The 27,470-nt window shown below is 37.4% G+C and overlaps 1 protein-coding gene across 1 annotated transcript in view; it reads left to right on the forward strand.

Annotated features, from left to right (window-relative positions):
- Window positions 1-26,892, forward strand: part of RAB10 (RAB10, member RAS oncogene family) — an 87,620-nt gene extending 60,728 nt beyond the window's left edge. Inside the window, exons 3-6 of the mRNA XM_036090270.2 lie at window positions 12,924-13,062; window positions 18,920-19,009; window positions 19,526-19,627; window positions 24,361-26,892. Of these exons, the coding sequence (XP_035946163.1) occupies window positions 12,924-13,062; window positions 18,920-19,009; window positions 19,526-19,627; window positions 24,361-24,444 (415 nt within the window). The 3' untranslated portion in view covers window positions 24,445-26,892. The remainder of the gene's footprint in view (window positions 1-12,923; window positions 13,063-18,919; window positions 19,010-19,525; window positions 19,628-24,360) is intronic.
- Window positions 26,893-27,470: the final 578 nt, after the last annotated feature.

A 27,470-nucleotide genomic window follows, 5' to 3' on the forward strand; every position in this document is an offset into this window, starting at 1 on the left:
AAAGTATTTCCTAAATTTAATGATTCCCCTTGAAGCACAGTCCACTTGATGATCATTGATTTTTCCTTACTTTAACTGGGAAATAACTCAGCAAATGAACTGTGCCTAAATTCTGTTTCATTATAATTAAAGCTGATCTCAAGGGAATGGATGTCAATTATTTATTCTGAATTTCAACCAACTCTACCCTCTGCCCTTTTTTAGCCCCGTGCCTTATCCCAGCGTTGGCCCTACCGGTTAGTCTGTGTTCCAAGTCTCTCTTAGGCTCTGCCACACTGATTCTTTCCTCTCAACTGCATCCCCTCTGTGCACACTTTAAACTAGTTCAAGCTTTTTTGATGGTGAGAGTCACATTTTACATTGTAACTCTGTGACTCAATATATACGTACATTTATATGTGAGTGTATACAACAGAAACAAAAGTGCAAAAAACTTTAAGATATATTTTTATTTATATAACACATAAAACCTTTGCCCTACTAAATTTGTCCTGTTCTTCCACAGACTTCCCCCCACCTTTTTTTTTTTTTTAGAGACGGGTAGAGGGACAGAGGGAGAGGGAGAGAGAAAATCTTAAGCAGGCTCCATGCCCAGTACGTGAGCTGGACCTGGGGCCTGATCTCACAATCCTGAGATCATGACCTGAGCCAAAATCAAGAGTCGGACACTTAACCCACTGAGCCACCCAGGTGCCCCACAAACTTTCCCTTTTGTTCCTTGTCCTGTGGCTTTAAGTATTTTTTTCTCCCTCTCATTTTAGTTTCTGTAGCTTCTAGAAGTAAACAGTAACAACTAACACTTGTTTTTGAAAAAGTGAGCCTTCCCAAAAGATGTTCTTTTGTAACAGTAAGTCCTCCAGTGTGGCCTTCAAGATTAATCTAGAAAAGATTTCTGCTGTACTTCTAAATCTCAAGTATAGCATAGAAATGGTAACATCTCTAATTTAGAATTGTTTGATTTTTACCTCTTTTGGGTAAACACTCTTTAGAAAGAAATTTTTTAGTGTAGGTTTTCATATATAAAACTGCTTTTAATTTGAAATATCCATTTTCCTATAAAGATTAGGAATGAGTGGTGAAAATTTGTGATTGATAGTTTTTAAGAGGTTAGCATTGTGCTAGCTGATTTTCTTTCTTCGCTTTTGAAGGTTCGCATGCTAACAATCCAGGGAGAAGGAAACCATGCAGATCCAAGTTAAGAGATCTGGAATATGCCACAATAATTGAAGAAGGCTTTTAGCATGAAAAACCCGTTACTCATAAATTCAAAATGCTATCCTTACTCAACATTAAGTGTTTTGCTTCCAATTGCTACTAAAAAGCACAGTGATTTTTTTTTTTTATCTGTCTCTAGTTTGAATGAATATATTCAGATTCCTGTTTCAGCATGAAAAATTCTGTTCTGTGATTGAATATTGATTTGGGAAACTTTTCTAAAGTCTGTGCTAAAGATTTGTGTCATTTTTCTTTACTTGAATGATCTTCACTTCTTGTCTTTTTTCCAGGGGTCTTGTAGGCTATCTGTTGCATAAGGGTGGCGATGGGTCTCACCCTGGCCAAGGCAAATGTGTGTAGGCCTAAAATTAGCTTGTCTGGCTGATAGAGAAGCAGCTGTGGCTTTTTAAATCCCAGATCTCTAGAAGTTTCCATCACAGTATCTATCTACATTTTCTATAGTGTTGTGGGTCCTGCCAGGAAAAAAGCCATAGTGAGTTACTTCAAGTTTGCCTTTTCTTGTTGTTTTTTGTTTGTTTTTTTAAGGGACGGTGATCAGAAATACTTGTTACTGTTGGCATCTGTATCTTGTACCAGCAGCAATTTTTTTTTTTTGAGATTTTATTTATTTATTAGAGAGAGAGCATGAGCAAGAGAGCTCAAGCAGCAGGAGAAGACGACTCCCCACTGAGCAGGGAGCCTGACATGGGGCTAGGTCCCAGGACCCTGGGATCATGACCTGCCTGAGCCAAAGACAGCCGCTTAACCAACTGTGCTACCCAAGTGCCTCAGCCAGCAGCAAATTTAACATCAGCACAGTCAACCAGAAATCAGTAGTGTCACATTGTAGAGGAATTAACCATTTATCTACATAAGGTGCCAGATTCTTGGGGAGTCATCTTTGATTCTTCCCATTCCCTTAATCCCAACATCCTCTTTGGTAAGCCCTGTTGATTCAGTCTTACATTTCTAGAATCCATATACAATTTGCCGTCTCCTTTGTAACCCCCCCAGTCCAAGCCACCAGTACTGCTTCTTTGAGCCAGTAGGTAGGCTCTTAATATCCTAACAGGTCCTTATTTTCCCTTTTGCCTTCTTCCTTTCTGTCTTTTCCCACATAACAGCCAGAGTAATCTTTTTTCAAATATAAATCAAGTATAGATCATGTTGTCATTCCTTCCCCATTTATAACCATTTGAGTTCCATTGCATTTCAAATGAAAGTCCAAATTTCACATCCAAATTCCTTACCCCAGTTAACAGAGTGGCCTCAACCTCATTTTGTGGTCTCGTGCAGCTGATGAACATGAACATGGCAAGCTCTTTTCCAATTTGGGACCTCTGTACATGCTCCATAGACCTTCCTCAGACACCCCCATTCCCCTCAACCCCAGCTGTGGCTAGACTGAACATTCTGAAGTACCACTTCATTCCAGAAGCTTCCCATTTCATCAGAAATAAAATTTGAAAATGTCAGGTTGTGGCTACTGCCCCTTCTGACCTCCTCTCTCACCAGTTTTGCTCTAATTGTTGTGGCCATTTTCTCTCCCTTGAGCATGCCAAGCATGTTCCTATCTCAGGGCCTTTGTACTTCAACTGCTTGGAATGCTTCTCATCACATCTTTGTCCTGCTGCCTTTTCATTCAGATCTTAATTCCACATTATCCTCTGAGGAAGGCCTTGCATGATTTCAAGCTGAAGCAGCCCAGTCCTTCAGGCACTGTCACATTTATTCTAGTTGATCTTTATCATAGTATTTTTTCATATCTAAAGTTACCATATTTTGGGGGCTCCTGGGTGGCTCAGTTGGTTGAGTGTCCGACTCTTGATTTCTGCTCAGGTTGTGATCTCAGGGTTGAGGGATCGAACCCCACATCAGACTCCCTTGTCTCTCCCTCTGCCCCTCCCCCTGTTCACACATGTGCTCTTTCTATCTCTATTAAATAAATACACTTTAAAAAAATAAAGTTACCATATTTTTTAAAAAGTGTCCATTATTCCTCCCCTTCCTAGGCTGGGGATCCTATCTGTCTGATATGTGGTTATTATAATGACCACCTAGAACAGAACTTGGCAAATACAGATGCTCAGTAAATATTTGTTGCCTAAATGACCTTGTTTGATTTCTGTTTATACTTCTCACCGAAAGTATCAGGGACCTCCCTGATCATCCTATCTAGATTATGTTTTTCCTTCCCCTTACCCCATTCTTCATCACTCCGTCCTGTTTACACAGTTTGGGATTATATATTTATTCATTTATTTGCTTGTTCCTTTCCCCACTGGAATATAAGCTTTGCAAGAGTGGGTTTCAGACTCCTTTTTTTTTTTTTAAAGATAAGCAGAGTTAAATGATATTTTGAAGTAGCGAAATTGGATATCTATGAGGAAATCAAGGTCTTGTTAAAATAAAACTCAGTTCACTGATGAGGAATTCTTAATCTCAGGAAACAAACTGAGGGCTGCTGGAGTGGTGGGGGGTGGGAGGGATGGGGTGGCTGGGTGATAGACATTGGGGAGGGTATGTGCTGTGGTGAGCGCTGTGAATTGTGTGAGACTGTTGAATCACAGACCTGTACCTCTGAAACAAGTAATACATTATATGTTTAAAAAAAAAAAAAGCAGGAAGGGAAAAATGAAGGGGGGGAATCGGAGGGGGAGACAAACCATGAGAGACTATGGACTCTGAGAAACAAACTGAGGGTTCTAGAGGGGAGGGGGTGGGGGGTGGGGGAATGGGTTAGCCTGGTGATGGGTATTAAAGAGGGCACGTACTGAATGGAGCACTGGGTGTTATATGCAAACAATAAAGCATGGACACTACATCAAAAACTAATGATGTAATGTATGGTGATTAACATAATAAAATAAAAACAAAACAAAGCAAAAAACCATAGAGCTACAACTGTTAAAAAAAAATAAAAATAAAATAAAACTCAGTGTGGGGCCCCTGACTGGCTCAGTTCAGTGGAGTGTGTGACTCTTGATCTCCATGTTATAAGTTTGAGCCCCATGTTGGGTGTAGAGATTACTTAAAAATAAAATCTTAAAAAAAAAAAAAACCACCTCAGGGCAAAATTTGACATCCTAATTTATAAAGTAAGAAATAACTTCATTATGTTACCAAAAACACAGAGTTACGAAATTTGGGGTCTCTGCTTTGTAGAGCAGATTGATGTTGTCTCTGGACTGTTCTGGTCTTGTCAGTGCCCAGACTAAAAATAGCTGTCATGATAGCAGCCAGGGCACACAGCTTCCTTGACCTGCATGTGGGACTAACAAGTAAGGAAATAAGCTATTTTAGTTCCTAGGAACATATCACTCCTTTTATAATATGTCAGTGGGGGAAAAAATAGGATTTCACAACATTCTCTTAGCTGTGTGTCTATTATTTTATGTAAGGAAAGTTCTGTTGCCACTGGGTTGTAATTTCAGAAACCTTAAACGTAGGCTGAGAAGAAAAAAATTGTAAGAAAGGAAAACCAAGTTGAGTGATTTTGAAACAGGCTTAAAACCTGTATTATGGTACATAGACATATATTGTGAGTACATACAGTGTTTAATTGCTCTTCAAATATTTAATACCTGGTTTGCTTATTGGGGTCAACCCGCTGTCTTTAATCTTGGGTGTATATGTGCATGCAAACCTAAAAATAATTTGGGCAGTGAATAAGCAGCTGTGGCTATTTTTAGCCCTGGGCAAAGGATCATCAATTAGCTTAGAGGTATTGAGCAAGAACTCTGTTTCTGGTTCGAAATAAATGGTTGATTGCCTTAACAATTGGTAGGGGCTGATTTAAGTATCTACGCAGGACTCAGGAAAAGGGTAATTTGAGATCAAGGAGTCAAGGAGCCAGATCATCTTGTGGGGTGGATACAGTCATGTTGGAAGGTATAAATGTATGACATGTGTAAATGAAAATGGGATGTAGAAAGCCTTTAAAAAACTTAGCAGGGAAAGCATATAAGAAGAAGGAAGGTAGTTGGGTGTAAGAGATTTTGGAAGTGGAAGAGACTAAAAGAACAGATGGAGTAGAATGTCATGAATCAAAACAGAAACTTAACTAAATAGTGATTACTTTCCTTTCAGAGGGGCCCTTAATAGTTCAGTATCTTTTATATTGACATTTCATATATAACCAGTATTATAAAACCTCCTAAGTGCTGTTGATTTAGATTTAACTAAGTAGTTTCTTTTGCAGTGTATTCTTTGTTGGTAGAGAATTTAGTCATAGATTTGACATCGAAATGGGCATATAATTTGCTAATTTTGTAATGTGAATGAATGGGAAAGAAGAAAGCATATCATAGCTAGACAGTGTTGGGGGTGGTTGTTCATAGGTGAGTGCTGTGGAAGATCTCTTTAAATTGTTTTTACTAATGACAAAAAATAAAGTACAAGTTTTATGCCTCCTGCACTCTAACCAGTAGGCACTTCTGGAAGCCCAGGTGCTATATACTCTGTCTTGAGTAAGCACATTTCCATCCTGGATTTTAGCTAGGAAACTTTAACCCCTCTCTAAGGGTATAGAATTATTAGTTGATTTATACTTTTTACCAATTTAGAAAAGAACTAAACTATTTCAACTGTGATGAGACAAAATTTTTGTTGTTCTTTCATGAAATCATAAATTACATGTGATTATAGGTACCTTGTGACTAAATAGAGAAGATTAATAAAAGATAGAACAAGAATTTGGAATTGAGGAAAATGGAAGATGTAAATACACTATCTCTGAAGGACAACTTATTTGCTATGCTTAATTTGTAAAACTTACCTAGAAATTTCTTTGGGGGCCAAGGTAAAAAAGAACCAAGAAGGAGGGCTACCCACAGTAGATTACATTACTCTTTTCAAAAATAATGTAAAGAATGGGGGAGAAAACAGATCATCACAAATACAGAATACATTTTCATAAAGCTCCTTCTTGTGATTTTTAATAAATTAATATACTAAAGGTAATGATATAAAAATTGTGGTCTAAGAATGTAAATAAATATACAGATAGAAATATGTATGTGTGCCTGTGTGTGTAGCCTTTACTGATCTAACTTGATTTAAGGATACAATCTGGAAGAACTGATAGCCTGTCTCTTACATGTTTGTTTTTTTTTTTTTAAAGATTTATTTATTTATTAGAGAGAGCTTGAGAAGGGGGGAGGGTCAGAGGGAGAAGCAGACTCCCGCTGAGCAGGGAGTCCGATTTGGGACTCGATCCTAGGTCCCTGGGATCATGACCTGAGCCGAAGGCAGATGCTTAACCAACTGAGCCACCCAGGCGCCCACTTAGATGGTTTTTCTTAAATGACAGTTCTGTTGGCAGTTTTTGGTATTGCATTACCTCCTAACTCTGCTTCTCCACACACACCCATTTTCAACACAGTAAATAGAATGATGCTTTTTAAACCCAGGCTAAGTTACTTCTTTTTGTAAAACCCTTCAACAGACTTCTGATTTCACTCAGAGGAAAAGCTGAAATCCTACTGACCACCTTATTATTCCTCAACCATGGGTCAGGACCTTTATACTTGTTTTTATACTTTATACTTTTATACTTTATACTTCCCTCTTCTTGGAACATTGTTACCCCCAGATACTTCCTTACTCCCTTTCTCTTCTCATTGAGGCCTTCCCTCACCACCTTGTTTAAAATTTTCCTTGCTTGCAACATCAGCCCCTAGTTTCTTTAACTTCTTGTGTTCTTGGTACTTTTCACCCTCTGAAGATGTATAGTTTAGAAATTATGATTTATTTGGTTGTCGTCTACCCCCAGTAGGATATAAAACTTGATTAAGGCAGGAGTTTTTTTCTGTTTACAGCTTTCTCTCCGGTGCCTAGAATAGTGTCTGGCATGTACTATTTGTTCAATAAATACTTGCAGAATGAATAAATGGGATTTTACATTATTTTAAAGGGCAGATCCATATACTTTGAGATGAGATGGGCAAGTGACAGGGCTGAAATTCTCTTACAAAAGTTGAAAAATCCAGCCAGATCATCTTGGCTAAATAAAAAATCATTTTATTTTACATTTATTCTGAAATAGGCTTTAGGCAAAGCCAGGGATTTCCTTGTGAAACAGCAGCTTTGAGTACAGCTTAAACACAGACAGCTACCAACTTGAAAGAGCATCTGCAGAGATGGTTTTTTGACTTAGGACAAATTGAAAACAAATTTTGAATCTCAAAATGACGTTATCGCATCTTTGCATATTTTTATACTACAGATTGCTTTCGGCTTATTTATAACACACAAATAAATTACGGAATTTTACTTTAGTTATTTCTTCTAGCTGTGAATGAAAAAACAAAGATTCAGAGAGATTACATACCTTTAAGGTCACCCACCTGGAAGGATTGGAATCTGAGGATAAACTTGGATCTGACTCCAAACCCATGTTCTGTGTGTGTTCTTGTATATGCCTAGCACACTATTTGAATTGATGGATAGATGGATGGAGGGCAGATGTATGAACAGACGGATAGAGGGCAGATGTATGAACATGGTAATTGTACACCAGGATTGAATGTAAGGAATATTGATGTACTGGTAGTTCTCTTATTTCTGGCTACATATATTTTTAGGCATATAAGCATTATTTTTAAAATACATTTTTAAGGGTCATGTAACTGAATTGGAGCAGCTTGATATGTAAAATAATACAGAATCTGCAAGGTAATATTCTGAAATACTGACTCATTAACATTTGAATGCTTATTCGCCTTGTAGATAGAATGGATTCTGCAATGAACAAGACAGATCTCTGATGGAACTTTAATTTTAGAGGGCGTGGGAGACAAACAGTAAATAAATCTGTAATAAGTGTTACACAGAGAAGTTAAGCAGGGATACAGAATGAAGAGAGACTGGATGACTATTTAAATTGGGTGGTCAGAGAAGGCTTCATTGTTAAGGTGATGGTTAAAATGTGAACATGAGGAGCCAATCATGTATAGGCAGACTGTAGGAACAGCTAGTGTAGAGGCTGTCAAGCGAAAACAAGCTTGTGAATTTTGGGACATCAAAAAAACAACAACGCACAACACATGACTCTAGTTGTCAGGGAAAGGAATGCCTCAAAATTTGGGGGGCTGGAGAAAATAACAAGTCCTGTAACACTTGTAAACCTCAACATAAGGATTTTGGAATTGATTCTGGTTATAATGAATTGGAAATTTTTTTTTTATGTTATGTTAATCACCATACATTACATCATTAGTTTTTGATGTAGTGTTCCATGATTCATTGTTTGCGTATAACACCCAGTGCTCCATGCAGAACGTGCCCTCTTTAATACCCATCACCAGGCTAACCCATCCCCCCATCCTCCTCCCCGGAAATTGTGTTTTTTAAGCCTAGTAATCCTTGGTGTTTGTTTTGTGATGACTTTATTGAGATGAGACATAATTCATATACCATAATTCACCCATTTAAGTATAAAACTAATTTTTTAGTGTATTTACAAGGTATATATATTCACAATTATCGCAATTTTAGAACATGTTTATATTCCCCAAAAGAAACTCCATACTCTTTTTTTTGAAACTGTGCTCTTTAGCAGCCGCTCCCCATCCTGACCAAACCCCTTAGCCAGGGCAGCCACTAATATACTTTCTGCCTATGTAGATTTTCCTATTCTGGACATTTCATATAAATGGAATCATACATTATTTGATCTTTTCTGTCTGATTTCTCTCACTTAACATAATGTTATCAAGGCTCACCCATGTTGTAGCAGATACCAGTACTTCAGTCTGTTTTATCGCTGAATAATATTCCATTATATGACTATACCACATTTTATTTATCCATTCATCAGTTGATGGACATTTAGGTTGTTTCTGCTTTTTGGCTATTATGAATAATGTTGTTATGAACATTCATGTGTGAGTCTTTGTGTGGGCATATGTTTTCATTTCTCTTGGTTATATACCAAGAAGTAGAATTGCAGGATCATATGGTAGCTGTATGTTTAACATTTTGAGGAACTGCCAGACTATTTTCCACAGTGGCAGCATCAGTTTACATTTATACCAACAAGGTATGAGGGTTCCAATTTCTCTATATCCTTTATTGTTTGCTTTTTTGATTATAGCCATCCTAGGGTGTATGAAGTGATTTTGATTAACAGTTCCCTAATGACTAATGATGTTGAACATCCTTCTCATATTTTCTTCTAAGAGTTTTATAGTTTTAGCTCTTATATTCAGGTCTTAGATCTGTTTTGAATGAATTTTTAAGATTTTATTTATTTCTTTGACAGAGAGAGACACAGTGAGAGAGGGAACACAAGCAGGGGGAGTGGGAAAGTGAGAAGCAGGCTTCCCACTGAGCAGGGAGCCCGATGCGGGGCTCGATCCTTCATGACCTGAGCCGAAGGCAGATGCTTAACGACCGAGCCACCCAGGTGCCCCGAATTAATTTTTATATATGGTATGAGGTAGGGGTCCAACTTCATTCTTTTGCATGGAGATAACCAGTTGTTTTAGCACCATTTGTTGAAAAACTTACTCTTTCCCCATTGAAGCTATTGGAAGTTTTAAGCAAAAATCGTATGCTCAGACACATATTTAAAGAAGATCACTCTGGCTACTATATAGAGAATGTCAGCCCCTATATCTCTGAATGTTAGAATGCCAGCAAAAGCTACTGAGAATGAGCAGTTAGTGCCGTAGAACTAAGAGCAGAAACATGTGGTGTCAGAAAAGCCATGAGAATAAAATATTTCGAGAAGAGAATGTGGTCAATTTTATGGCATCCTGATGAATGATTAAAATATATAAAAAGGAACTAAATCCTGGATTTAGCTAGCAGAGGTTTTTGGAGACCCTTTGAAGAAGAGCAGTTTGGTAGAATAGTAGTAGCAGTAGTCATATTAGAATTGGTTGAGAAATGAACTTGGGAAGACAGAAATTAGAGAACTCTTTAAAGAAGTTTGCTGGGGAGATTTTTTTGTAGATATAGACAAACTGGTTTTAAAATTTATATGGAGGGTTGCCTGGGTGTCTCAGTTAGGCATCTGACTCTTGATCTCAGCTGGGTCTTGATATGAGAATTGTGAGTTCAAGCCCCACACCGGGCTCCACATAAAAACAACAACAACTTATATGCAAATGCTAGATCAGCTAAAACAACTCTGGCAAAAATAAGTGGGAGGAATCTATCTGGTTTTAAGACTTTATTTAGCTACAGTAATCAAGACAGTATGGCATTTGGGGAGGCATAGACACATAGGTCATTGGAACAAAAAGAAAAACCCAGAAATAGACTGGGTCATGGTTGATTGATTTTTTTTGTCACAGGTGCAAAAGCAATTCAGTGAAGAAAGGCTATTTCCTCAACATTTTCAACAAATGGTGCTAGAGTAGTTGGACATCCATAAGTAAAAACATGAACCTCTAAAAATTCACACATGTACAAAAATTAACTCAAAATTTATCATCTATCTATCTATCTATCTATCTATCTATCTATCTATCTATCTATCTGGACAGAGAAAGCACAAGCAGGGGGAGCGGCGGGCAGAGGGAGAGGGAATAGCGGGCTTCGCGCTGAGCAAGGCGCCCGACGTGGGGCTCGATCCCAAGACCCTGGGATCATGACCTGAGCCGAAGGCAGATGCTTAACCAACTGAGCCACCTAGGTGCCCCTGTATCATCAGTTTAAATATAAAATATAAAACCATGGGCTTTTAGAAGAAAACATAGAAAATCTTTGGGACCTAAGACTAGGTGAAGAGTTCTTAGGTATAACACTAAAACCGTGATCCATAAAAGATTCTTTAAAAATCAGTAATTTGGATTTCAGTATTTAAAACTTTCACTCCACAAAAGACCCTGTCAAGAAATTAAAAAACTAGGTACAAAACTCTCAGCATGTAGCAGTGTTTAAAAAAAAAAAAAAAAAAAAAAAAAAAAAGACGGCAAACAGTCCAATTAGAAAATGGACAGAAAAGAACAGCCATTTCACCAGAGAGGATATATGGATGGCAAATAATTCCATGAAAAAATGTTCACCATCATTAGCCATAGAGAAATACAAATTTAAATGATGATATCACTACATGCCTTATTTATTAGATTAAAATAAAAAATAGTGAAACACCAAATGCTAATGGATGCGGGGAAACTGGATCTGTTACCTTGCTAGTTGGAATGTAAAGTGGTACAGCCACTCTAGAAAAGTTTCGTAGTTTCTTATAAATGTAAACATATCATATGGCTTAGCAGTAACATTCCTGGGTATTCATCCCGAAGAAATGAAAACTTATGTACACACAGGAACTTGTACATAATTATTCATAGCAGCTTTATTTGTAATGGCCAAAAACTGGAAACAACCCAGTGTCCTTCCACGGGTGAGTAATTAAACAAATTGTGGTATGTCCATACAATGGAATACTATTCAGCAGTAAAATGGAACAGACTAGTGTTACATGCAACAACTTGGATGGATCTCAAGGAGATCATGGTGAAAAGTGTAAGATGACCATTTCGAAAGGTTGTATATAGCATGATTCCATTTATATAGCATTCTGGAAATGACAAAATCATAGATATGGACAACACATTATTGGCCAGGATGTAGGGACTAAAGGAGATAGAGGGGTGATGCAGCAGTTTTCTGTCAGTGTTTGTGGTGGTGACAACACAAATCTATACATCTGATAAAATTGCAGAGAACTACATACATGCATGCATGTGTGCCCACACACACACACGAGTGTATGTTAAAAAAGAAAAGTAGACTTTAAATAAGGTCTTTTGATTGTACCAATGTAAATTTCCTCGTTTTGCTTTTGTACTATGGTGTAAGATATTACCATTGGGGAGAACTGGGTAAAGGATACACAAGACTTCTTTGTCCTATTTTTGTAACTTCCTGTGAGACTATAATTATTTTAAAATAAAAGTTAAAAAAAAAGTTTGCTGGGGAGGGGAACAGAGAAATGTGATGTTAGTTGGAGGGGTGTAGGGTTGAGAGTCGGGTTTTTTGTTTTAATTTTGCTTTTTTAGAAAAGGGGATACTGAAACATGTATGTATGCTGATGAGAATGATCCATAAAAGGAAGAAATTGGTGATGCAAACGAGGGGGAAATTACAGGAGCAAAATACATGTCTCGGATCTTTGGCATGAAGGAATTGAAAAATACTATTTACATATTTCCATCTTGTTACTTAAAAATGAGGTTATCTTTACAGCATTTTGTAAATGATCCTAAAGGTAAATGTGGCTGTGCTATGGTTTAATCCTTTAATGTTCTAAACATTCCACATGCTTTTGTGTTATGTTATGGAACTAGATCACTGAATAAAATGGAATTTCAGGAGTTTTTATCACACTTGCTGGTGTTCCTTTTAAAATAACTTAAAAGAGTTTTATGTGTCATTTTTCTGTGGGTTTCCCTTCCAGATTTTCATCCACTATAGGTAGGTCATGAATTTCCTTTGACTAAAGAAAGTTACACACACACACACACACACACACACACACACACACACGCACGCACGCACACACACATATATATTCTTATGAATAAACCATAATTATTTTCCATTTAAGAATTAAATGAGTGGTGGTACTGTTTTGCTTTGTAGCGTATAGTGGATTTAATGTTAATCTTACCAAACCATTCTACTGTTTTGCCCTTTATCTCGAATGTCATAATATCAAAATGCTCAATACAGATTATTGCTGTTTATTTCAGGGATACGGCAGGCCAGGAACGATTTCACACCATCACAACCTCCTACTACAGAGGGGCAATGGGTATCATGCTAGTATATGACATCACCAATGGTAAAAGTTTTGAAAACATCAGCAAATGGCTTAGAAACATAGATGAGGTAAGACCTAGAAATTGTATAAACCCTTTATAAAGACCATTTTTTGTGTTTAGTTAAGAATAATTCTAAATGATGTTTAGGATATAATGTACTATTATTATTATTGAGTTATTTCTACTTCTTAAAGGTTAATGTTATATTTTATCTACCTTTCCCTTAAATATTTGGGTAAGTCTATCTAGAACCCCATCCAAGGCAATTACTAACTTACCCAAAAAACTTTATATACAGCCATCTTATAAGATGGTCCCATGTAGAAGCTACCAGTGGTTTTACACACCTCTCTCTAAACACAAGCAGGGGCAGAGGGAGAGGAAGAAGCAGATTTCCCGCGGAGCAGGGGCCCAATGTGGGACTTGATCCCAGGACCCTGGGATCATGACCTGAGCCGAAGGCAGACGCTTAACGACTGAGCCACCCAGGCGCCCCTAAATGAATTCTTTCTCAGTGAATTTTTATTGAATGAATGAATTACTAAATTTTTCAGTAGTAATTTAAAACAACAGAAACGTCAGATCATTTCTAGACATTTTGAAAGATACAGAGTAGTAATGCGGTAAAAACCTAACCAAGAAAATAGTGCCATATCATTGCATGTGAAGATGTCAGTTTTTATAAGGTAAAATATGTGTCAAAGCCAGTTTGTTTCTGTTCTGCAATATAGGTAGCTTCTTGTTGAAATTATTTTTCATGTCTTATTGCAGCCTGCTGGGCTTTGGATTTCCTTAAGGCTAACTCCTTAAAGCACTTTTGGCTACAAGACCAAGTGTTAAGCCAGTATTAGACTCATGATAATGATATCTCAATGGTAGCAATCCTGACAACTCATTACTAACTTTTCCATTGCTGCAATAAATCTTCAAAGAGAAGGGGTGCCTGGGTGGCTCAGTTGGTTAAGTGTCTCCCTTCGGCTCAGGTCATGATCCCGGGATCCTGGGATCGAGCCCCGCATTGGGCTCCCTGCTCAGCGGGAAGCCTGCTTCTCCCTCTCACTCTGCCTGCTTTTACTCCCTCTCTCTTTCTCTCTCTCTCTGTCAAATAAATAAAATCTTTTTAAAAAAATCTTCAAAGAGATGCCTGTTAGTATTTAATAATCAGTTAATGATACACAGATTTTTTTTTTTTAAGATTTTATTTATTTATTTGACAGAGAGAGACACAGAGAGGGAACACAAACAGGGGGAGTGGGAGAGGGAGAAACAGGCTTCCCACTGAGCAGGGATCCTAATGCGGGGCTTGATCCCAGGGCCCCAGGATCACGACCTGAGCCGAAGGCAGACGCTTAACGACTGAGCCACCCAGGCGCCCCAACAATACACAGATTTTTTAAACAAAAAAGGCTCCATTTTGGATTTTCTTAGCCTTTATTTTATGATTTAGCCAAGTAGCACGTATAGTAGGAGCAATTGATAAAGAGACTGTGCATTGTTTTTCCAACAGCTTTCCAAAATCTGTGACGTGAACTGGATATCCTACAATTCAGTCCTATTCTGACACTAACTGCCCAGCCTTAGTCAGATTCTCCAAGTTTAAGGACTACCCTTCCTTCAAATGTTAAGTCCTAGGTCCCCTCAGCCACCCATACTTCTGTCTGATTTGGCTACACATTTGGGGGTTCCCAGGAGCCACTTTCGGGTTCAATAGTTGGCTAGAATGACTCCTAGACTTCAGGAAAGTGTTTTTATTTACATTTATAATTTTATTATAAAGTATACAGTGCAGGAACAGCTAAATGGAAGAGATGTACAGGCAAGGTATGGGGGTTGGGGAACAGAGAGCTTCCATGCCATCTCTGGACATGCCACCCTCTGGGCATTTTGATGTGTTCACCACCAACCTGGAAGAGGTCCCCTCACTTAATTGTTTCAGAATTTTGATTCAGGTTTTACTGCATAGGTATGGTTAGTTAAATCATTGGCCTCTGGTGATTAAACTTAATCTCTAGCCCCCTTCACCTCATGGGACGTAGGGGAGTGGCTGAAAGTTCCAAATCTTCTTATTTTTATTTTTTATTTGCGAGGAGGGAGAGAGAGAGAGCATGAGCAGGGGGAGGAGAAGCAGACTCCCCGCTGAGCAAGGAGCCTGATGCTGGGCTTGATCCTAGGACCTGGAGATCATGACCTGAGCTGAAGGCAGACCCTTAGACCCTTAATGGACTGAGCCACCCAGGTGCCCCTTGAAAGTTCCAATTCTTTATTCATATGTTTGGTTCCTCTAGTGACCAGCTTCCATTGTGAAGCTCTGTAGGCCACCCCTCTGCCCTAGTTCATTAGCATAAACTTAGGTAGGTAGAAAGGGCCCTGTTAAGAACAACAGAAGACACTCTGTCACTCAGGAAATTAGGAGTTCTGTGCCAGGGCACCAAGGCCAAATACGTTTTTTTATTTATATTATAGCCTTATGCACTTCGTAGGCCGGATGGCTTCAGTTTCCCAACATGAGAATTAAGATACATAAAACTCAGCCATTAAAAAGAAAATCTGTTTTTCTGACATATAAGAGATTGGTGTTGCCTAATTTTCACTTTGTTGTAGAAATTAAAGCTTTAACTGAAAAAAAGCTGAATTGATCCAGCAACATTTTAAAAGGATTATATATCATGGTCAAGAGGAATTTACCTAGGAATGCAAGGGTGGTTCAATATAAGAAGTCAAATCAGTCTGATACACTGTCTTTTTATTTTATTTTATTTTTTTAAGGTTTTATTTATTTGAGAGAGAGAGCGGGAATGAGCAGTTGGGAGGGGCAGAGGGAGAGGGAGAAGCAGACTCCTTGCTGAGCAGGGAGCCCGACTTGGGGCTCGATCCCAGGACCCCAAGATCACAACCTAAGCCAAAGGCAGACACTTAACTGACTGAGCCACCCAGGTGTCCCTGTAATACACCATCTTTTTTTTTTTTTTTATTAAAGATTTTATTTATTTATTTATCTGACAGCGCGCATGAGCACAAGCAGGCAGAGCAGCAGACAGAGAAAGTGAGAGAAGCAGGTTCCCCGCTGAGCAGGGAGCCCGACGCGGGCCTTGATCCCAGAACCCTGGGATCATGACCTGAACTGAAGGCAGACACTTAACTGACTGAGCCACCCAAGTGCCCCGTGTAATACACTGTATTGATAAAAGACAAAAACCATATGATTATGCCAACAGACACAGAAAAAAAATTGACAAAATCCAACACCCTTTCATGATAAAAACACTCAGAAAACTAGAAATAGAACATCCTTAGCCTAGTAAAGGACAACTGTGAAAATCCCACAGCTAACAGCGTACCTGTCCTTACAATCAAGAAAATGAGAAGTATGCCAGTACTGTTCAGAATTGTAGTGGAGGTTCTAGCCAAGGCAGTTAGGGAGAGAAGAAAAGGGGGAAACCCATATTGGGAGGGAAAACTGTATATGTAAATAATGAGATTTTGTATATAGAAAATCCTAAGGAGGGGTGCCTGGGTGGCTCAGTCAGTTAAGCCTCTGCCTATGGTTCAGGTCATGATCACAGGGTCCTGGGATCGAGCCCCACATTGGGCTTCCTGCTCCGTGGGGATCCGGCTTTCCCCCACCCCCCATCCCTCCCCCTGCTTGTGTGCTCCCTCTCTCCCTCTCTCACTCAAATAAAATCTTTTTTTTTTTTTTTTAAGACAGAGCATAAGCAGGGGGGAGTAGCAGGCAGAGAGAGAGGGAGAAGCAGGTTCCCTACTGATCAGGGACCCCAATGTGGGGCTTGATCCGAGGACCCTGGGATTATGACCTGAGCCAAAGGCAGATGCTTAACTGACTGAGCCACCCAGGCACCCCATCAAATAAATAGATCTTTAAAAAAAAAGGAAAGGAAGGAGGGAAGGAAGGAAGGGAAAGAAAGGAAGAAAGAAAGAAAAAAAAATCCCAAGGAACATACACCAAAAAATAAAACTGTTAGAATGGATGAACAAGTTCAGTAAGCTTGGAGGATACAAGATCAGTATACAAAAATCAATTGTATTTCTATACCCTAGCAGTGAATAATCCAAAAATGAAATTAAGAATATAATTCCATTTACAGTAGCATCAAAAAGAAGAAAAACTAGTTAGGAAAAATTTAACCAAAGATGTACAAACTTACATACTGATAACCATAAAATGTTAAAAGAAATTAAAGATCCATGTAATTGGAAAGGCACCCATGTTTATGAATTGGAAGATTTCACACTGTTAAGATGGCAGCACTAGCCAAAGTGATGTGCAGACTCGGTGTAATCCTATCAAAATTCCAGCTGCTGTCTTGGGGGGTCGGGTGGGGGGTTGGCAGAAATTGACAGGCTGATCTTAAAATTCATATGGTGTGCAGGCCTAGGACCCAGAATAGTCAAACAGGCTTTGATACGAGGAATGACATTTAAGCTGAGATCTGAAGAAATGAGTAAAAGTTACCCAGAAAAGGATAGGGTTGGTGGAAAGAATGTAATCGATTCAAATTTAAGACAAATCTCAAAGTGCTTTCGTTATCTAGAGAACTTAACTACCTTGACTGTAGATACATTCAGGGAAAGGAGTGTTGGGCCAAAGATAGATGATTTGCAAATATTTTTCTTACTCCAGGGGATGGTTGTCTTTTCACTCTGATAGTGACCTTTGACACATAAAAGTTTTTAATTTTGATGAAGTATAATTTGCCTATTTTTTCTTTTGTTGCCTATACTTTTGGTGTCATATCCAAGACACCATTGCCAAATCCAATGTCATAAAATTTTTCTCCTATATTTTCTTTCTGAATTTTATAGTTTTTTTTTTTTTTTTTAGATTTTATTTATTTATTTGACAGAGAGAGAGACAGCGAGAGAGGGAACACAAGCAGGGAGAGTGGGAGAGGGAGAAGCAGGCTTCCCGCTGAGCAGGGAGCCCGATGCAGGGGCCATGACCCGGGCCGAAGGCAGACGCCCAATGACTGAGCCATCCAGGCGTCCCCTGAATTTTATAGTTTTAGGTCTTACATTTAGGCCTTTGATCCACTCTGAGTTCATTTTTGTATATGGTGTAAGTTAAGGGTCCAACTTCATTCTTTCGCATTTTGAGATCTGGTATGCCCAAGACCATTTTTTGAAAAGACTGTTCCATTGAATGGTCTTGGCACTCTTGTTGAAAATCATGCATGCACGATTTGATCATGCATGCAAGGGATTATTTCTTGGCTCTGTATCCTGTTTATTCACGTACATATCTTTATGCCAGTAGCACACTCTTGATTATTGTAGCTTTGTAGTAAGTTTTGAAATCAGGGAGTAAGTATGAATTTTCCAGCTTTGTACTTCTTTTTCAAGATCATTTTGGCTGTTCAGAGTCCCTCAAGGTTACATATGAATTTCAGGGATGGATTTTTCTATTTGTGCAAATGGTATTGTTAGGATTTCAGTGGAGCAAACATTTGTTTTTAACTGATTTTTCTGCATGGGATCTCCTTGTGCCCTAGCAGTGTAGCTTTTTGAGATTTTAAGAGCTCTGTAGAATTTTTAATTAAGGCTTCTACAGGGTAATACTCATTATCTAAAATCATGATCCAGCTTGGATTGAGATTATGCATAAGAGATTTCATTTCAGATCTTTTGCCTGTATCTTCAGTTTTGGTGAGAATATATCTAGAAACTAGACAGCCTCCTGTTGGGGTAAAATAATATTTGACAGCGTCATGTCTTAGGAATTATGTTTCCTTTTCTAAGTAATTTACGAATTTGTGTAGGCTTTTAGCATGGGGTGATTTCAGGGTGATTGCTTTAAAACTTCAGATTATTAAAATGACACTGAAAATTGAGAAAAATAAAGTCATCTTTAGAGAATATTAAGCTATAAGTCATGGTATTATGTAAATTAAATCTTCATTCCATTGTAGCATGCCAATGAAGATGTGGAAAGGATGTTACTAGGAAACAAATGTGATATGGATGATAAAAGAGTTGTACCTAAAGGAAAAGGAGAACAGGTAAAAAGCTATGAATGAAACTAATATGCTGCCCTTTCTTTGTGAAGATGGTATTGCATTTGGTAGTGGTAATGGACTGTGCTGAACTATTCACATTGTTTTATAAATGCTGTGGGAAACAGTTTATCATTTGAATGAATTTTTTCAGTGTATATCTAACAGGTGTGGGAGAATCAAACCTTTGGTAGTAGTATTTTCAACTGTATTTAAACTACAAAGAGGGAAAAATACAAATCAGTGATCCTCAGTTTTTTAACTTAAGACTTTAAGTACCTCAGAGTATTTGAAGTAAACTCATGAAGTGAGGAGAGGATTCTTTTATTATTATTTTTGTTTACTTATTTATTTTTGAAAGAACTTGACCATTTGAATCGTGACCCATTGAAGTACTTTGCTTTATATAACCTAGTAGGGACTGCTTCCTTTAGAATAATATTATTTCCTACAGGGTGCTGAAGTCAACAGTTGGCACTCTATGCTTGATAATTTTGTGATGACATTTTGCTTCTATTTTAGATTGCAAGGGAGCATGGTATTAGATTTTTTGAGACTAGTGCAAAAGCAAATATAAACATCGAAAAGGCTTTCCTCACATTAGCTGAAGATATCCTTCGAAAGGTAAGATCCTATTTTTACTTCCCAAGGTGCCCAGTGTCACAGTTCTTTTTTGAAGTACTGGATTAACATACAGAAATTAGATTTTGGTGGTATTGTTCCTAAATGTTTACCTATCACCAGTATCTAACCCTCTAAAGTGAAGTAGGACCTGGGGGAACAGTGAGCCATTAGGCATCTGTAGCGTCTGGTCGCGGTAACACTCTTCTGAGCTCCCGCGCTGACTCTCAAGTCCCCAGTGTCATGCTCCTTTTTTCAGCTTTTTGTCTGGTCTGTGGTCTTATGGTTCTTCTGTCTACTTTTGGACTCACTTCTCTTACACATTCTTTGCATTTCCATAGATAATTTCTTAAAATTTAAGGTAATAGTTACTGCTACAGAATCACTTTCTTCCAACTATATAGTCACTTCTAAGGTGTGCCAGTAAAGAGCGTGTGTATATGATATAGTGAATAAATCCATCCCTGTATTTCATTTAGCCAATCATTTCAATCTGTAATATTTTAAAAATTGCTGAAATATGATCCCAGGGAATTCATTTTACTTCAGGGTTAGTTTTCTGGGTTTAATTTGTGAATCCCCATACTTACCAATGAGTAACTTGTAGCAAAATTGGGAAATCTGATTCTTATAGGATTCCTCAAATGACTATAGTATGCAGATTTGGTTATGAGTCCTGAGTTGTCCGTTCAATCTGTATGATACATTTAAATGCACATAAAAACAGAAAAAATCTGATATAACTCCTAAAGGAGAAGCAGGCATTGTATAGGAGAAAATGTAATTGCTTCTGGTAACCTTTCTATGTTTATGATTGAAATGACAGTATTTTTTCAAAACCCAATCCCCAAATTAAAAAGTATATATATCTATAAAACATAAGCTGTAATAGAGATGGCATCTCAAATATAAATTGAGTGAAATTTGGGAGAAATCAAACAGCTTAATTTTTTATAGTGAAATGTAGTTATCCGTTAACTATAATTGTGTGTTCAAACCAGAAAAAAGTCGGTCAGTTATATTGCTATTCACAGTGACTATAAAAGTTGTGTCCTTCCACCTCTGCCTGGTATCTATAATATATCGAGTAATAAAAAGCAAGTTAGGATATAATACATGTAGTACGATCTTATTTTTAAAAATTACGTATGATACCAAACACACATGCATATGCATGTGCACACATATGTTTGGTTATGTTTAGCAAATAAAGATCTGGAAGGATCTATACCAAACTTCAATAGTAGTGAGTATTCCAAGTGGGTGACGGTGGTAAGGGGAAGGAGACACAGAACAGAATTACACAATGACTCTTACGTTTATATAGTTTTGTTTAGAAAATTTAATGTATCTTTTTAAAGTTATAAAAACAACTTAAAATTTTTAAAATATTCTTTCACAGTATGTAAAGGTAAAACGCCGTGAATTCCTTGAGGAATTTTTATATTTGAAGATATTCCTGTGAGAAATAAAAATAGAAGAATAGAAAAATAAAGTACTAGATGGACAAGGAAAAATGTTCATATTTTTAATTAAATGAAGGAAATAACAGGAATAGAAAAATCCTCTTTTAATTAGTGGAATACTTTGCATTTCAGAGTTTCGTAGGTCACAGTGAAAAATTATTCGGTACCCACAGAATTTACCATAACACTTGTTGAAATACTCTTGTCTCTTGTGTTCTTTCTCTTTCTGGATTTTTTGGTTTTCTCCATTGTTTTTGATTTTTTTCTGCCCATACTGTATCCCTTGATTTTCTCACTAATCTTGGCATTTTTTTTAAAAAAAAAAATGCTTATGTAGTCTTACAACCTGTGTCCCAGTATGATAGATCTTCCTTGTTATATTAAAGGTTAAAAATTATGGGTACACCAATAAAGATCTCAGTCTGGAGTCTTCCCCATGTAGGCACGCCCCAATGTGAGGTCTCTTTTTTTTCTCATACACATACATATGCTTTTTGATGTGGTAAAGTTAGGAGTTAAAACATCAAACATAAACATGCTTTACATTGACGTGTGGGAAATACAGGAGTGCTTCCTAACTAGCAGCTCTCTGTGCCATGATTTCTCTCCAGAGTTAGTAAAAGAAAAATTAACTTTAGAATGAAAGCAATTTAAAACATTTTTAACTTAATTATTTGAATAGGTAATTCATTCTCATGGTTCAAACATTTAAAATAAAGAGAGTGCAAGTGCAGAGAAGTTTCCCACTGCATTCTCCCAACTCCTCATTCCTCCCCCACAGGTAACCAATGTAATTAACCTCTTAATTATTAATATATGAGTAAATACAAATATATATTTTTATTCCCACCCCCCCCCCCTTTTTAAAACAGATAAGGCAACATGCTGTACTCTGTTTGGCACTTAAAATAAGTAAAATAATCCCACTCTTTAAATAATTGAATGCTACTCATTTGGATATGTCATAATTGAACAGGTTTTCTCAGTGAGGGACATGCAGGTGATTTTCAGCCTTATGATCTCATAAATTGTATTGCAGTGAATAATCTTATATTTAAATCATTTTGCAAGCATATGATTATGTGCAAGTATATGAAGGACAGATTCCTAGAAGTGGCCAAAGAGCATATATGTACATTTTTATAATTCTGATACATGTTGCCATGTGCTGGCATGAGGGTTGTTCCCACTCCTACTAGCCTGTTTCCTCACACTCTGGCCCACATAATGGATTGTAAGACTTTCAGATCTTTCCCAACCTGACAGGTTAAAAAAAAAAAAAAGTAGGTTTAATTTGCAGCTCTCTTATGAGTATGGTGAGCATTTTTAAAGATAGTTTTAAGAATCACTTTTATATTTCCTTTCCTGTAAACTTGTTTTACTCCTTTGCTCACTTTTTTAGTTATTGGCCCTTTTCTTATTCTTGGCTAGGAATAGCTTAAAGTTGTATTTAATAAACTTGATTAATACTTCTGGCTTTAAAATGTTTTACTCTGCATGGGATAATTCCTTTTTTCAGAGAGTCTCTTTCTTTTTTTTTTTTTTTTTTAAAGATTTTATTTATTTATTTGAGAGAGAGAGAATGAGAGACAGAGAGCACGAGAGGGAAGAGGGTCAGAGGGAGAAGCAGACCCCCAGCTGAGCAGGGAGCCCGATGTGGGACTCGATCCCGGGACTCCAGGATAATGACCTGAGCTGAAGGCAGTTGCTTAACCAACTGAGCCACCCAGGCGCCCCCAGAGAGTCTCTTTCAAGGATCTAAGTTAAATTGTAAAAGGACAGACTGTGAGGTGTTAAATGAATGAATATAGTGACCTCCCTGGGTTTTTTTTTTAAACATCCATGTACTTTTAACTGACCCACACCTGGAAGTTACCAGAGAAAGAATATTTCCTGTGTAACCATATTCTTTTGCTGTGAGATAGGTACTGAGGGGCTCTTTCTCTTCTTCTGTCATTTTTCTCAAGATCTGCAATAGGAATAAAGTTGGTTGTTCAGGAAAACGCAAAGATTTTTTTAATGCAAAACTTGTAGCTTTAACATACAATGAGGAGAAGAATCCCATAAGGCAGTGGAGAGTAGGTAGGTGAGCTCAAAGTGCAAGTCGAAATTTCACCTCCGTATGAGTTAAGTAGGGCTTCTCTTGGGCTACATGACTTTTTCTTGTTTCCATGCGAGAATATGTTCCCAGTTACATCCTAGCTTTTAAAATTTCATTCATGATGACCTACTGTTAACACAATAGCCTGGATAAATTTCACAGACTGATACTAACTAAAGGGTATCATACATAAAAGAATACATAAAACGTGGTTCCAGGTATTTGAATGTCAAGAACAGAAAAAAAAATTAATTTCTGGTGACAGAAATGAGAGTACTGGTTACCTTTAGGAGGGTAGTACTGGCTGGAAGGGACATGGGAGCCTTCTGGGGGTATTATAGTCTATGTTTTGATCTGATAGCTTTACTTTATATACTAAAAATCCATCAAGCACAATTAAGATTTGTATACTTTACTATATGTAAGCAGTTTCAAAAAAAAAAAAAATGTTCCTTTCATACATACCGTATAGGCTATCCATTGAAAATATATTCTTTTGATTTTAAAAGTAATATTTAGGTTATTGGGGAAATACAGGATTATTCATAGAAGAAAATAAAATCACTCATAAACCCACCACCTAAGGGTTTTCTACTGTTAACATTTGGTGTCCCTCCTTTTGATTTTTTTCTATATACATTTTTAACATGAATTACACAACTTGGCATTCTGCCCTACCCTTTTTCTTCCACTTAATGGTAGCATATCATTTTTGAGCTTGCCTTTTTAAATCTATGGTAGAGCATTACAAACTTCAGTTTCAAAAAGCAAGTAACTATACAGAAAGGGCTGTTTCACTTCTCTGAGGTTAGACTTGACCCAACATTGGTTTTATACAGATGCTCGATAATGCTTCTTAAATACTAGATACTCAGAGGTCAGAGCTAAGAGTTATTAGCAAACCTCTGTGCAAACGAGAGCAGAAAAGATATTGGAAGCTTTATTAAAGGGATGCCTAGAGGCCTCTAGACATTTCACAGCTTGGCATAAGCAGGTAAAATGTAGATCGAAAACAAAGCTGCCAAATCTTTACTGTGTATGGGAGAGAAAACCTTATCTCGTGTGACTTGAGTTACATTTTGTTACCTTTATGAGAATATTTCTTTTGAATCGTGATTTCTCCATGGCAATGTTTTTCATGGGTTACTTTCCTTGTGTGTTTGTTCCAGACCCCTGTAAAAGAGCCCAACAGTGAAAATGTAGATATCAGCAGTGGAGGCGGCGTGACAGGCTGGAAGAGCAAATGTTGCTGAGCGTCCTCATGTTCCGTCAGTTGCCATCCACCACCCTGTTTTCTCCTCTTGCTGCAAAATAAACCACTCTGTCCATTTTTAACTCTAAACAGATATTTTTGTTCCTCATCTTAACTATCCAATCCACCTGTTTTATTTGTTCTTTCATCTGTGACTGCTTGCTGACTTTATAATTTTCTTCAAACAAGAAAATGTATAGAAAAATCATGTCTGTGACTTCATTTTTAAATGTACTTGCTCAGCTCACCACTGCATTTCAGTTGTATTATAGTCCAGTTCTTATCAACATTAAAACCTATAGCAATCATTTCAACTCTATTCTGCAAATTGTATGAGAATAAAAGTTAGAATTAACAATTTTATTTTGTACAACAGTGGAATTTTCTGTCATGGATAATGTGCTTGAGTCCCTATAATCTATAGACATGTGATAGCAAAAGAAACAAAAGCCAGGAAAACACTCATTTCGCCTTGAATATGTAAATGGGATTAATTTTGTCCTGTGCCTTATGTGGAAAGGAACTTTTTTGGTTTTTCCTTTTGTTTGTTTGTTTTGGTGGAAGCATGTGCAGGAGACATACATATCATCCAAACATAAACCATTAAAATGTTTGTGGTTTGCTTGGCTGTAATTTTCAAAGTAGTTAATTGAGGACAAAGGGTAATGCAGAAATGATAGCTTTGGTTTGCTGAGTCTTATTTTAAGTGGCCTTGATATTTAAAACTATTCCTGCCACCAGTTCTTCTCTTTGGCCACTTTTTCCTTGTGTCTGTCTTCCTGCATGCTGCTTTATTTGCTTCTCCTTCCCCCACCACCCAATGGTATGAGTTATTTAAAAATGAAAGGGGCAAACTAGTAGGTTTTTCAAGTTTAACATAAAGTACTGATTTACCTTGATAAGTAAACTGAAAGATAAATTCTAACTGCCTACTACTATCAAATGTCTTCCCCCTCATTTTCTCTCTCCTAAAACTTCTGCCCCGGATTCCTCCATTCGCTCTCTTACTTCATGCTCCTCTTCTCCTTCCCTCTTTGTTCCCTTTCTATCCACTGAGTTTATGAAATGGAAGAGTTAATTGCATGCACTAGTGTTTGGAGGGTGTTGTGGTTTGTCTTTCTAATTAGGTGTATAGCCTATTCACTTTCCTAGAATAAATCTTGTAACCGAAGTTTGAGTCTCCATTCTGGCAACTCCTCTCGCAGTTTGGTAGCCCAGTAAAGGTTTGGTTGTTTTTGGTTTTGGTTTTGTTTTAAATGGTGGGAAGGAGGAGTGAAATTTATTAACATGTTTGCCAAATATACTGAGATTTGGCCTTTGAAGAACACTTTTTCAGTGTTAAGTTGTCTTTACCTTAAGATTAGAAATACTTTAGAATATTATTAATTTTAAGTCCTGTCTTCACATCCCTTTGGAAAATGTGTATTACCATGGATTTGGGAAAAGGACAACAAAAGGCTTTTCATGTACAGATAAGATCTCCGGCTATCTCTAACCCTGTCCTTTTTTCACTTCATTTTTCTAGTTTTGCTTCATTGCTTATCATCAGGATAGGGTAAGTTAAGTTTGCTATGCTGCTAGCATCCTAAGATGATACCTTTGTTGAAATAATTGTGAATAGCATGATTCATTTCTAGCAGAGGCTGAGTTTAGGACAGCAGCTTCCATTGAAAAGTCTCTCTTGTGTCGTGGATAGCATTTTAATGCCCTCTTGGCTCACGTCAACAGCCTAGGGACGTATCTGCTGTAAACATCCATGAATTTTTCAGATAGTGCCCTAAAAACAGTTTTATATGCCTCCCTGGTTGTTCTTAGGTTTTTCCTTCACTTGACTTTATCATTGTTTACTAGTAAAAGCAGCATTGCCAAATAATCCCTAATTTTCCACTAAAAATAATAATGAAATGATGTTAAGCTTCTCGAAAAGTTATAGGTTAAACCTACTATTGTTAGATTAATTTTAATGTATGTGTTGCTTTCCTTCATCTGGAATGTGGCAATAGCTTTTTTATTTTTAACCCTCTTTAATCCTTATTCAATTCAGTGACTTAAGGTTTGAGAGCTAAACACTGGGATTTTTGGGTAAAAGACTGACAGTTTTGTTTGCATAATTATAATCGGCATTGTACATAGAAAGGATATGGCTACCTTTTGTTAAATCTGCACTTTCTAAATATCAAAAAAAAAGGGAAATGGAGTATAAATCAATTTTTGTATAACCTGTTTGAAACATGAGTTTTATTTGCTTAATATTAGGGCTTTGCCCCTTTTTCTGTAAGTCTCTTGGGATCCTGTGTAGAAGCTGTTCTCATTAAACACCAAACAGTTAAGTCCATTCTCTGGTACTAGCTACAAATTCGGTTTCATATTCTACTTAACAATTTAAATAAACTGAAATATTTCTAGATGGTCTACTTCTGTTCATATAAAAACAAAACTTGATTTCCAACTGTGTGACTTGGTTTTCATTTATTTATGGAGTTGAAGATGGAGGATTACTTCTGAAGTGAAGACAATGCAAAATAGCAAACTGAATATTAGAGGAGCAGAAATAGAAGGGAAATAACTTTCTCAGCCTAGGGAAACCAGAAAGCAATTTTAAGAACTATCTTTGGTAAGAAACTACATAAAAAATGGAAATCTCAGCAATATCATCCTGGTGTCAAAAGAGACACCAGTCAGTCACTCCCCAGCCAACAACACTAGAATGTGCCAAGGCCAACTGCAGCTGAACACAGCTGATTACCCAGGGGCGCCAAGGTAGGCTCCCAGCCTGGAGGGTGAATGCTTGTTTTAGCAGTGACTATCCTCTTATCTGAAAAAAGTATTTCTTACTTTTTTTGTGAACCATAAGCGGCAGCTTACGTGATGGGGGCTCGATCCCAGGACCCTGGGATCATGACCTGCGACGAAGACAGATAATTAACCGACTGAGCCACCCAGGCGCCCTGACAAATTTGTTTTATATAAAGAAAAGGTTAATCCCGTATTAGGGCATTATTAGTCAACAGAAATAAATATTTGTTG

The sequence above is a fragment of the Halichoerus grypus genome, chromosome 10 (genome assembly GCF_964656455.1).
Source record: "Halichoerus grypus chromosome 10, mHalGry1.hap1.1, whole genome shotgun sequence".
Classification (NCBI taxonomy): Eukaryota; Metazoa; Chordata; class Mammalia; order Carnivora; family Phocidae; genus Halichoerus; species Halichoerus grypus.